Source organism: Schistocerca piceifrons, chromosome 6, assembly GCF_021461385.2.
Source record: "Schistocerca piceifrons isolate TAMUIC-IGC-003096 chromosome 6, iqSchPice1.1, whole genome shotgun sequence".
Classification (NCBI taxonomy): domain Eukaryota; kingdom Metazoa; phylum Arthropoda; class Insecta; order Orthoptera; family Acrididae; genus Schistocerca; species Schistocerca piceifrons.
In genome coordinates this window covers 88,925,193-88,938,798 of record NC_060143.1, presented here as the reverse complement: position 1 = coordinate 88,938,798, position 13,606 = coordinate 88,925,193, and the positions used below count along the sequence as shown (strand labels likewise).

Below are 13,606 nucleotides of genomic sequence, written 5' to 3'. Positions count from 1 at the left end.
TCAGAAACAGTCGTAATACATTACATAAAATGCCTTCTGTTATTCAACAACAGATCAGTATTAGTAATATTGGCCTTTAATTATATATGCATCTGTTTAATGACCATTCTTGAAGTCAGAAGTGACTCGGTGCCTTTTCCCATTTCTTATTAACTAGTGATGGCAACTCCCTCTCACCTTTGTCCCATGAGCTAGATGTGCAATGCAAAGGAAGGTGTTCAACATAACAGTACATACATATCTTGATTTTTCAGCCATATTCTATGAATAATGAACTAAAAATTCCAAAATTCATTGTTTCATTAATGTAATTAATCACTATATTATTGATCGCAATCCTCTGCAGTCTTGGTAAGTTTTGATTGTATGGTGTTATCACAGATCTGTGTTTCTCTTACAAAATAATGCTTTGTGTTTGAGACATTTAGATTAAAAATAGTTTAAAGTCAGCTCCAGGACACAACTGCATTTAAATTCTACAGGTTTAGTTTTCCTCCTGAGGAGTTACCAACAAGTAGGCACAAACTAGTGTCTCCAAAGCCAGTGCCAGTACCTTCCATAGCAGTGGAAATTTCATCTCCAGTGCCCTCCCCTGCAGCTGGGCCAGAAACAGAGCGGGCAAAACGTCCTATGAATGCATTTATGCTGTTTGCCAAGCGTTACAGACTTGAACTTATACAGTCACACCCAGGCAAGGACAATAGGTGAGTAATGTGACTGGAACTTTGTGTATCACCTAACAGATGGAGGAGGACTGAAGTTCCACCTGTAATTGAATGCAATGAAAATGTGATTATTCTTGCCATTGGTGATAAGTGTGACACAATTACAGTATTTAATAACAATTTATTTATGGTTCTATTAACAGGTCACACTTGTTTTAGATATGTAAAAATGAGTAAATAGGAATCCCTAGGTGGAATACAAATAGTAGAAGCTGTAAAGGTAACTTCTCACTGTATAGGTGAGAGTGATCCGTAGGCAATACTGAAAACATTGCTAAGTTTTCGGACAGTGTCCTTTTCCAGAGATAACAGATACAGACTACACATAACTAGTAGCCAGGACAGAGTGAGTGAGTGAGTGAGCGAGCGAGTGTGTGTGTGTGTGTGTGTGTGTGTGTGTGTGTGTGTGTGTGTGTGTGTGTGTGTTTGCGTGTGTGCATGCGTGCGTGTGTGTTGGGGCATGCACGCGTTCAGCACACACACGTGCATGTGTGCACGTATGCGCACTTGTGTGTTTTTTCTGTATTTGATCTGAAGAACAATATTACTCATTGACTTAGCAATGTTTTCAAACATGTGTATGTGTGCATAGACTGTTCCATGCCTCAACTATATGGTAAGTAGTTGCCTGTACTCCTTCCATTACAGATACAAATGAACCTGTCAGTACCAGCCAGATTGTTCATTCCGTGGAATTGTAAACAGAATAAGATCACTAAGCTTGCAGAGCCGCCCAACAGAGGGATGAATGCTGTCTGGTGCAGTGTGCAGGTCTATACTGCCAATAGGCATAGCGTCAGTAGATTATGGGGCAGGGAGTTGGGAAAAAAAGGATCAAGAAAAGGAGAGGAGCAGTGCAAGATGGGTGGATGCGTTGACAGAAGGCTGCAAGTAAACAGGGCGGTAGACGAGAATGGGGAGGAGATAATATGACAGGGGGGTTGGAAACTGTTGGGTGGGAGGGTGTGGGGCCAGGATAATAACAGGAGCAGGAATGTGTTGTAAGGATAACAACTTCTGTCTGCGCAGTTCAGAAAAGCTGGTGGTGGAGGGAAGAGTCTAGATGGCTCGGGTAGTGAAGCTCCCATTGAAATCAAATGTGTTATGTTCAACTGCATGTTGTGCAACAGGATGGTCTACTTCGCTCTTGGTCACAGTTTAGCTGTGGCCATTCATCATGGTGGACAGCTAGTTGGTAGTCACACCAATATAAAAAGCTGTGCAATGATTGCAGCAGCGCTGGTAAATGCCATGGCTGCTTTCACAGATGGCCTCGCCCCTGATGGGGTAGGATAAAACTGTGTAAGCAGCCATGTCATTTACAAGCTCTGCTGCAATCATTGCACAGCTTTTTATATGGGTATGACTACCAACCAGCTGCCCACCAGGATGGACGGCCACTGCCAAACTGTGGCCAAGAGCAAAGTAGACCATCGTGTGGCACAACATGTAGCTGAACATAACACACTTGATTTCAATGGCTGCTTCACTACGCGAGCCATCTGGATACTTCCCTCCACCACCAGCTTTTCTGAACTGAGCCGATGGGAGTTATCCTTACAACCCATTATCTGCTCCTGTAATTATCCTGGCCTCAACCTACAGTAACATACTGTCCCCATACCCTCCATCCAACAGTTTCCACCCCCATTGTCATATCATCTCCTCCCCATTCTCATCCCCCACCCTGTTTACTTGCAGCCCTCTGCCGATGCCCATCTTTCCTCCTTTTCTTGTTCCTTTCTTTCCCACCTCCCCGCCCCACAATCTCCTGACGCTGCGCATGTTGGCAGTATAGCCCCTGCACACGCCACCAGACAGTGTTCATCTCTCTTCCCACCGGTGCACTACTATCCCTTCCCCACCCACTCCAGATTGCTGATTGTATCCCAAGTAATGTCACATTTCCACCTGAGATGCTGGAGTTGGTGGTGGTGGTGGTGGTGGTGGTGGTGGCATGTGTGTGTGTGTGTGTGTGTGTGTGTGTGTGTGTGTGTGTGTGTGTTTGCTGGGGAAGGCTGTGCCCAAAAGCTGTATGTGAGTGTCTTTTAATTGTGGCTGTATACAACTAAACGTGTTTTCTTTACAGTAAGTAGCAATCTATCATTTCTTACATTGTTCATATTCCTACCTGGAGTTTCCATAGTTTGATTAATTTGACATTGGAGTGACTTAGAAATTTTAGTGATGGTGTAGCATTTACACGTGGGACATAATTCTTACTGCAGTTAAAGACTGTCCTTACAAATGCTGATGCAAGAATGTGTTAAGTACTTCTTTGTGCCATTAGTGGGGACTGATGACCTCAGATGTTAAGTCCCATAGTGCTTAGAGCCATTTGAACCATTTGTGCCAGTAGTGATGAGAGTGTAGGAATTATATTAATAATTAGGAGACAGAACGGCTGGCCAGGACTTGTCTTCAGAATGAGAAATGTGTAGTACTGCTGATAAGAAACACATAAAAGTGAAAGTGGGACACTTCCCTGGTTTCAGACATAATAGTTCCTTCCTCAGAGTGGTTAGAAGGATAGATCAGCAAAGGTTCAAGTGGATCCCATTCACCCTGGTGTCTGAGTGACCTGCCCTACCTTTTATAGCTGGAATAAAATAACTTTGTGAATGACGGATTGCAGTGTTGTGGAGCAGTGTGACCAGTGTACAGCCAGCCATGCTTCACAAGGCTCTGTATGTACCTACAGAAAAGGCAGCACAGTGAACATGTGGCACTTGAGAAAAAACTACCATTGGCTGGGGGCTGGCCGCCAGCATTTGACCACTGAAATCACTATCAAAAAGTTATTTTAACTGGAGTATGACTTTCCCCAGCTAATTCCTATCTCCTTCTTGAGGAAGAAATTATTAATTCTGAAAGCTAGGGAGTGTCTCATTTTTGTAAAGGCAATCTACACACAAAACTAAAGGAGACTCACTTCATTTTGTTTGTCAGGTATGTTACACCACGCTCCTCAGAGCAGTGCAAACTGTTATAAGTGAGCAATCCATACAGCGTAAAGTAAAGCCAGTTATTAACAGAGTCCACAGTCATGCATTTCTGCTATATAGAAATTGCCTCGCATATTGCGGTTATGGTTTCGCATCAGCTGTAGAATATTTCAAAACAAATGAAAATTTGTGCCAGACTGGGACTCAAGCCCAAATTTTCCGCTTGTCATGAACAATTGCCCCAAATCTGCATGTGCCCTGGTGTTTACTTTCCCTCCTGCACGCTCTGTATCATCATGATTTCCGGGCAAGGTGAGAAATTGTTTTCTCTCATAATTGCCTTGTAATGACATGAAATACTGCAGTGCTCTGTATAAGGCACTGCAGGACAAATGGAGATTTGGACCGCTCCTGGACATATGCTCAGATAACCAAAATGGCTAAGGCGGCTGCTGGTGACAAATGAGAAATCTGGGTTCAAGTCCCAGTCTGTCACAAGTTTTCATTTCTTCTGAAATATTCTACAGCTGATGCAAACCTCAATCACAATTTGTGAGTTTGTTCTTATTTGAATGCGGCTGTTGATCATCAACCCAGTGTCTGGCTGTTGATCATCAACCCAGTGTCTAGACCACCAGCTGTTGAATTTCTACTGGCAGTGGCCAGCCTTGGGGCAGCATATATGAAAGATCCATTGGAGAGTGGTCTCTTGTGATAAGCACAATCAGAGTAGTGGGCCACAGTGGTCAGTGGTAATGTTGCACCATCTAGTCGACTTCCACATTGGTGCCACTACACTTACTTTTAAGTGTATGTATTGGCAGTACTACACACTTCGCCTGCTAATAGTAAATACTGGCCAACAATTCTGTCTCATAATTTGTTAGTTTTCAGTTTTCTCAGTTGAATTTTGCTTTGCTACAATAGGTATTATGTCATCACCATTTTTCAACTTTTGCTGTAAATTATTTAGATATTTTCCATATCAAGAAATTGGGCATTAAATTATAACCATACTGTTTTTCTTTTTCTTTTCTGAACATAACATCTTTACAGAAAAATCTAATTCAATAAGAAATCGGTGTACTTAAAGGCATGACCCCCCCCCTCCTTCCCCCCCCCCCCCCCAATTTTGTAAAGACTTATTAAGTTCAGTAAGTTGAGGAATAATCTGTTTTACTGGGTTCCATTGCTCTTTTTATGATATACCATGTTTTACATAATTTCACCTTTAAATCAGTTTCGCAATGAAATTATTTCTAGCTCTGCAGTGTAACTACTTTGTTCCATTCAGTGGTGACAGAGTAGATTTACCTTAAATTGTGCCTTTAACCAACCACAAATGTAACAGTGATTTTTTTCCAGTGTATATCATACATCAATAGTTGGGCTCGACAGATATTCCTCCTACAATAATGTAATTTTAGTGAAACATGCTCATTGTATTTGCCATGCATGAGATCTATCAGGTTCTCTACTCTCTCTTTTGACTATCAAAGCTTTAAATTGTTACGCAATACAACCAGATAAATGCTTTGTCATCTTATGTATCTACCGTTTGATTGTGTCTCTCCATCTTAATTTTGTCTGTATTACTTGTTTGTTACTTGCTATCTTTTATATTTCTAAATAACTTATTAATCTTTGTATCTCTTGAAATTTATCTCATTACATCCACTTTTTTTACTTGCTACCCTTTATATTTCTAAATAACTTACTAACCTTTGTATCCCTTGAAAATTATCTCATTACACCCACTTCTTTGTGACTGATGTAAAGACGGTATACTACAAACTAGAGATTAAATATGTTACTGATGATACAAATACTTGCTGATTGCCAAATTATGACATTGACTACAGACTTGAGGTACCTGGTGGCATGTTTTCAGCTGTGAACTGCTCATATTTTTCCCAGGATTTGACTTTCAGAAGAACTCAGGTTTCAGGTGAAAATGGTTTTGACATAGCTCTGCTAAAGTTTAGCCTTCCCAAACTCTTCAGGCCTGGATAGCTGGTATACTGTGGCGAGGGTTGTTGGAGGACCTACCAACATGTGCAAGTTCCTCTGGGACTTTGGTATTCTGATCCCGGAGAATATTTGGGGAGAACTGAATTGAAGGAACTCCAATAATGAGACATACATAGCTTCTTTTTCTATGCACCTTTTTGCACAAAGTTTGATAAATAAATAAGAACAAGGAACTTAGAAACATGATTGCTTCTACAATATTTATTTTAGGGCCTAAAACCCTAATGATTCTATTACCTTTTATTTAGTCACAATAGACTGCACTCTTTAATGAGAAGGTAGAGTTACAGAAGCTGTTAAATGACAGCAAATCCTACAATAAGATGATGATGGTGATTTTACTGAAAAAGCTGAAGAACAATTCTGTAGTGGGTAAGCTAAGTATGTTGAATTATCAGAGCATGATATAATGTCCTGAATTAAATAAAACTATTTGGAAATCATGTCAGTAATATTTGTGAAGATGCGATGAAAATTTCATAAGACAAACAACTGAAAACAATAAACGTGCATTTGGTTGACTAAATAGGGTTTACAAACCTAAGCTTTCAGTGTGTCCGGTTAGAAAAGAGTACTGTCAACATATGATAAGAATTTTGACTTACAGCAGGAGTACATTGTCTTTCAATGTGAAAACCATTCATAAGCACAGGGTTGTACAATTGTGGAAGCTGTAATTATGAATGTCATCCCCATCTTTGGGAGTAGTACTGTTATCATCAGTTGAGTGTTTCAGCTCTGTAATTGGATTTTAACAACATCACAATGAATTGTTAACTGTCCCTTAGTGATCACCGATTTTAATTAGTTTGGTCTTTCATATACTTTATGAAATTTTATATCCATTGTTTGCTTCCTATTTCTTCCCAAAGTATCATCAACACTTCGAATTCTGAGGTATAACACAAAAGCCCATGCTGAAAAACAAGACCATGTTTGCCATATTCTAAGCAGTCGTAACTTCTTGAAAGATTTTAGTATAATAGTGCCCTTTACATTAATGGAAAATGTACATTTCAAATTTAAAAACTTGTGCACTACATTTTTCGTGGATTGATATGTTGTGAATTTTTAAAAACCATTGTTTTTGAAAACAGAAAAAAATTGTCAAGGGTAAATGAAAATTTTTCAGAAAGCAGCTTGATTATTTTGCATAAAAATATTTAATAACGAAGCTTCTTGTATATACAGTAATCATAGGTGGCAAGTTTTCATTATATAATTTTCTGTTTTGTACACTTTGAAGCATGTTAAATTTCTGTGTGACTTTGCGCTTACTACACTGTTAATTTTTACCTTTGCACCACATTTTTAGTCAACTTCTTGCTTCTACACACATCTCACACCTCCCCATCTCAGTCACAAATGGATAGCCTGTAATAGTTTGACCGTTAGTGTAATTGCTTAATTTATCTTGCTATTATGAGGATACTGACATTGAATTTTCAGTAGATGATAGTCTTGAAAATACAGCCGTATCAGTCACACAACCGGCAGTCATCCAGCTTTACTCAGAGTCCATACAGTGCAAAATTCTCGTCCTTGCACTTGGTCTTCCACACTCTTCAAATATGATATTCAGCAGAATAACATTAATGCTTGTTCTTGAAGTGACTTGATGACTGCTCTTCTCTTATGAGTCTATCACAGAAAGTCATATTTGAAAATAAAACCACTATGGAATTTCATACGGAAATACTTACAGCTGAGAGTTGAATGAAAATACTGAGAATTTCATCACAAAAATTGTGAAATTTCTGCTTGGACATAATCTGCATCATTCTTGTACTCATTCGCAATGTCATCTTCCGAAAACGACGACTTCACTGTCCTCGGAGTCATAAAATAACTCACGAACAATTTCATCATTGGCCTAACCGTGTGTTGTCATGTTGATGCACCTATGTGCACAAGGACTGAAACACTCCAGTCCAGAGACACACAAGAAAAGAAGTAAACAAATTTATCCAACTACTGTTTGTACTGAGAATCTTAGTCGCATAGGAAACCAAAGAACAAAGAGAAACATTGAGTAAGCTTGACTGTAGGCTTACGTGTGGTAGATATTCAGGCAGGCCAGATGTGCCCATATTATCATAGGCATTGCTGCAAAGTGTTAAAAAGGGAGAGGGTTCAAATAAAATCGACATTTCTCCCTGAGTAACCTTTTTTGTTGGCAGTCAGATTGATTGCATTATGTTTAGAAAGCAAGCTATTATCGGCTGTGTCATGATTACTCTTTTGATGATACTACTTCCAATTTATTCACCAAAGGAAATGCTCAAATAAAGTAGTCAAGCAGATCACTATTAATGTGTTTGAGACTGCTTAACATGCTGCGGCTAAGAAACAATTAGGAACTGATCTTTGCTTGCACGAGCATAAACGCTTGAATTATGAAAAATCGTTCGAGCCTCAATACTTGTGCAAATTTTTCCCACTGATAGTGAAGGAAACTTGCACATGCATACTACAGTTGGCTGAGAGATGAATCTTTAGTACTGACAGCTCATTAGTGTCATTGTGTTGCCAAGCGGCTGTAGGTAGCCAGCCAACAGCAGATTCAAGCAGGCCACACTGCTGATCTGCAAACCTGATGCTCTCATCTGAAATGAACCAGCCAGTGTCTCATGTGCAACTGGTGCTATTGTTTCATTGTTTCTGTTAATATTCCAGTTTGTAGATTATTTTGTGTTTGTTGTTTCCAGAGTGCATTTGCTTCTGTTTCATTTTCAACAGTGTCCAGTATGGCAAATAGTGCCAGCTCAATATGTGAAGTGAAATTGAGAAAGAAAAGTGTTCTACACAGCCATGCCCACAAATTCATTTGTTCGGTGAGGGACTACTTTGGAGAAAGAAAAGAGAAAAGCTGAGCCCTTATTTCCTGTTGATCAGGTTTTCAAGAGAGCTGCAACAGCATTGAAAATAAGCAAGAACACTGTTTTAACGATAGGAAAAGAGCAGTACAGTATAGACTGCACCATGGTGAGAGCAGCACAACAAGGCTGCACATACCAGGAAAGAAGCGGCTGAAAAAGAAGCAGGTGACTGCTTTGGACAATTTTGAGAAAGACACTATTCGTCGTTATACATAAAGCTTCTAGCTTAGCGCCTGCTGTTTCGCTTGTGTATACTTTGTGCTCGTACAGATTTTTTTGTTTATTTTATTTTATTTTATTTTATTTTATTTTTTTAATTGAAGTTTTATGTTTATAAATTGCAACACCCTCTAAAATAGAAGAATGGCTTTTTCCAGATGCACTTCTGACCGAAAAGCTATTCTAGTAGCTAGTGTCCAAGGTTTTTGTTAATCATGCCTTTTGTGTTCCTGTGGAGGTATTTCCATGGGAACTTTCATCCCCTAACAAATATTTTTTATATCTAACTGAGAAGTGAAATACAAGCTTTCATAGACTTAGCTGTAAAAATTTTCATCTCCTATTTCACCCCCATAGGTGTTGAATTTCCAAAAACTGTGAAGCACATATTTTCTTGTTTGTAACAGAGAAGCCAAAGACAAATTTCTGTATATTTAGCTTTGAAAGTGCTTTCATAATGAAATAATTTCATAAAACTTGTCATCCCCTGTTTTACTCCATGGGGCTGAATTACCAAAAACACGGAAACATATTTTTTTAGTTTCCAACCGAGAAGTCAGATACCAAATTTTACAGATGCGCTTTAGTTCTTTAATAATGATGTATTTTCAAAAAATCTTTCCCCCACTATTTTAACCACTTCTTTGTCATATTTCCAAAAATGCTGGAATGCATACTTTTTTATTTCTGACTGAGAAACCAAATACCAGTTTTCATAGTTCTAGCTTGAAAATTGTCTTAATAGCAACATATTTTCAAAAAGGCTTTCATCCACTATTTCAGCCCCTTAGGAGTGGAATCTCGAAGAATTTCTTTTTAGACATGCCTATAGTATAAGATCAACATCCTCAGGAAATTTCAAGTTTCTATCCTTAGTAGTTTGAGCTGAGTGATGATGAGTCAGTGACTCAGTGTGGCCTTATTTCACTCCCTTAAGGGTTTGATTTCCAAATACAGTGAAACACGTATTTTTCCATATCTGATTGAGAAGCCAAATACCAGTTTTCAAAGATTTAGCTTTAAAAATGCTTTCATAATGAAATTTTTTCATGAAACATTTCATTCCTTAGTTCCCTCCTTCAGGTTTGAATTTTCAAAAACACTGAAATACATATTCTTTTATTTGTAACCAAGAAGCAAAATACCAGTGTTCATAGATGTAGCTTTAAAACTACTTTGGTAGTTCTTTAATGATGATTTATTATCAAAAACGATTTCACTCATTGTTTCACCTCCATAGGGGTTAAATTTAAAAATAAAATAAAAATGCTGGAACATGTATTTCTTTATTTCTGACCGAGAGACCAGATACCAATTTTCGTAGGTTTAACTTCAAAACTGCCTTAACAGTAACATTTTTCACCCCTTTAGTAGTGGAATTTTCAAAATCCCTTCTTAAATGACAACTGTTCGGTGTAAGATCAACACCCTCTGCAAATTTCAAGTTTCTGTCCATAGTGGTTTGGGCTGGGTGGTGATGAGTCATAATGGAAGAAAATTTTTCATTACCTACAGTGCGGAAAGACATAAGCTTCAGGTATTCAGTGTTTAACATATGCAAAATATTAATGCAAAGGACAGATGTAGTTGCATGGTGGTGCAGATTTCTGGACAGGATCACGGGTGTGAGATTTGAAAATATAGTGAGGATAGACAAAACTTGGGTTAATACCAGCCATTCATTATATAGAGGCCTGAGTGAGATAACGCCCCAGAGAACCATGGCAGCGCCTGTTGGAAAAGGAGGAAATATTACTGTTTTACATGCAGCTACAGCAGACAGTTTTGTGCCAAGCTACTTGTTAATGTTTCATTCAAAAAAGACACATGATTATCACAGATGAACTGTGTGGATTTTCGGAACATCAACTACGATAAATCTAACAAATCTATCAGTGATCATTATGGACAATGTGCCTTATCATTCCTTTGTTCATGATAAGACACCAACTTTGGCTATAATGAAGGTAATATAATTCAGTGGCAGAAATGATGAAAAATGGATTTCAGAGAAGATTTGAAGAAGGTGGAATTTTTCGAATTTCTAGCATGAAACACATTACAATTTCTGATATACGTAATTGAGAAGGTTGGTAAACAGCATGGTCATAAAAGTTTTTGGCTTCCTTCATACCACTGTCACCTCAATGCCTTTGGAGGGGTATTATTACAAATAAAAAATTACATTGCTGGAAAAAAATAAAAAGTTCACAATCTCTGAATCTGAAGATCTCGCTGTAGCAGCTGTCAATCTAGTGACAAGTGAGACATGGACAAAAATTGTGATTAGCAGCACAGGTGTCATCAGAGAGGCAGCCAAACACAAAGGCATGCATCATAAATTTAATTATATATCTTAGAGGGAGCAGTGATAGTTCGAGCAGTACTGAAGAAGACTGTCCTAAATCTGACAGTAATGTAGGTTATGTTTTCTGTTTGGCATAACTACAACACACTCAGGAATGTAAGGAGCAAGCATACCATTAACCTATCATCATATTGTGAGTAGCACCTTCAGACTATAACTGTTAATATACTGATAAATTATTCTGTCACTTATTGTAGAACTAATTAATATTGTAAATATTTAACAATGGAAACAAAAATGGTGAATGTTCCAACAGTTTGTAAAAACAGTCTTGATTTCTGTTGTGAAGTTTGACAATTGACTTTATGATATTTCAGGATATTAGGTACTAAATAGTTCTTTTCAATTGTTTTGAATTATATATTACAAGTAGCAGCTGTAAATAAATTCACACGTACAAATATGACCTGCATGCTTTCAACACTTTTGATTCTTCTGCTAAAAAAATGTGTGTAGCAGCAACCAGGCGTGGAGTGCCATAAGACAAGTTCGGCAACACTGCCTCAACTGTTAATACCAATCACTCGTCTAACAGACTGTAGCCGAGCTTGCAGTTATGTGTGGTCGCCACCTTAACATGACTCTGTACAAGTGTCTTTACCCTCTCTTTGCAGGGCAATCAGTGTACTTTTGGGAGAGGCATGGCGTAGCATGCCTGCTGAGGAGCGTCAGAAGTTTGTGGAGGAAGCACGACTCCTGGCCCAGGAGCAGAAGAGGCGCCACCCTGATTGTTGGAAGCGTAAGCGGTCTCATTCCACCAGTTAGCGATGTTCAATAAAGTATGTACATTTGCATTTATTTACTTGTGCATTTAAAAACTTGAAGCACCCCATGAAGGAATGGTTGAAGGAATGGTTGGCTATATCAGTTTTCTGTGGGCATTATGCTGTTCGATATTTTCTGTCATGACATAACATACGAGACAGTGAGTGTGGTGTGATGCAAGTTACCCTTGATGCAGCCTCTCAAATTTTAATAAAGCAATAATATTTTTAAGAAAAGAAGTGTCTGCTGGAATGCTGTTATAGTTAAAAACAAACTTTTCATCTTTGTCAGCAGTTAAACAAATTATCAAAAAAATGAAATGACGTCAGAATCTTTGCAGGTAACATAAATATTCTGAATGACTTACATAGAACAATAGATTCTTGAAAACAAGGAAACTGAATGGAATATCCTCAGCTACTTCATCAGACCTGATGACTCTGTATCCTACATATTAAATGTCGATGACATTTTTTCCCAAATGTGTGCAAATCATTACAAGATTATTATTGGTAAGCACTTAGGCATTTTTTGCACTTTATAGTCCTGTTCAGCAAATATTGTAAATTTATTTGCATAAGTTCATCTACATGGGGAGGAGGACAGAAAGACACCTGAAAGTTAAAAATTTAAATCAGTGATAGTCTACAAAGTAATATTCTTTTTAAGAAGATCAAATAATGATGAACAGATCCAGAAAGAATGAATTCATTCATAACATTGGTGGAAGGAGGCGTAAAGAAAGAAAACTGAATAGGAAATGAGAACACGGTAATGTTTTAAGGAATGAAAGAAGACATTAGTAGGTAAGACAACTGCACACGGAAGAGGTAAGGTGAAGCTGATGGAAAGATGAAACAAATTTAAAGAGACATGAAAATGATGGTAACTATTTTAAAACTGTGGCACCTTTTAGCAAATACTCATCAGTTTCATAATTAAGTCATCAAGATACAAACTACAGACTGTCTTCTTCAGACTGTTACCTGTGTTGTCACAAAAACACAGTGCACATACTAATAAGTCAAATGGAGTTTCACCAGAATTTGCCTCCAGGAGGTGCAGTTTCCAGTGTTACAAGAGAACAATAAAAAATTAATCACAGCACTCCTTGATTTCAAAGTATCGCATTTTTCTTCAGGGAGGAGGAAAAATATGGTTGGGAAATGGGATGTCCTGGCACACAAAACAAAACTCAAGTTACAAGGAATCAATATCTTAATATGTTATTATATCTTTTGACATATTAGTCCATGTGGCACTGTACTGTAGACACATATGCTTATTTATCTGACCCAAAATTATTTTATTCCTGGTGTAAAAATTACAAAAATTAATAATATTCTCATTTGCAGACAAATAAAAGTTAACTATAAATTAAGAAACTTGTAATTGACAAGATGTAAAGCTGTCAGTAAATTTTGTAACAGACCCTACTTGAAATACATTTCGCAAACTGCACTAATTTTTTATTCTTCCTGTAAAAGTGGTTAACGTAATGTATTGCTCAGTGAGACATTCAAGTACGACAAAATCCAGTGTGCTGGACAGCAAACGAATATACGCATGATGGAGTTCCTACTACATTCTACATTTATTTTTAGGTAAGATTACCGCCACTGTTAATATCAGTTGAACACTGGACCATAAATCTCTAAACTAGGAACTTGTCTA

At 37.9% G+C, this 13,606-nt stretch overlaps 1 protein-coding gene across 1 annotated transcript in view; it reads left to right on the top strand.

The window, feature by feature from the left end:
- Positions 1-13,231, top strand: part of LOC124802981 (HMG box-containing protein 1-like) — a 66,428-nt gene extending 53,197 nt beyond the window's left edge. Inside the window, exons 6-7 of the mRNA XM_047264081.1 lie at positions 483-704; positions 11,782-13,231. Coding sequence (XP_047120037.1) covers positions 483-704; positions 11,782-11,932 — 373 coding nt within the window. The 3' untranslated portion in view covers positions 11,933-13,231. The remainder of the gene's footprint in view (positions 1-482; positions 705-11,781) is intronic.
- Positions 13,232-13,606: the final 375 nt, after the last annotated feature.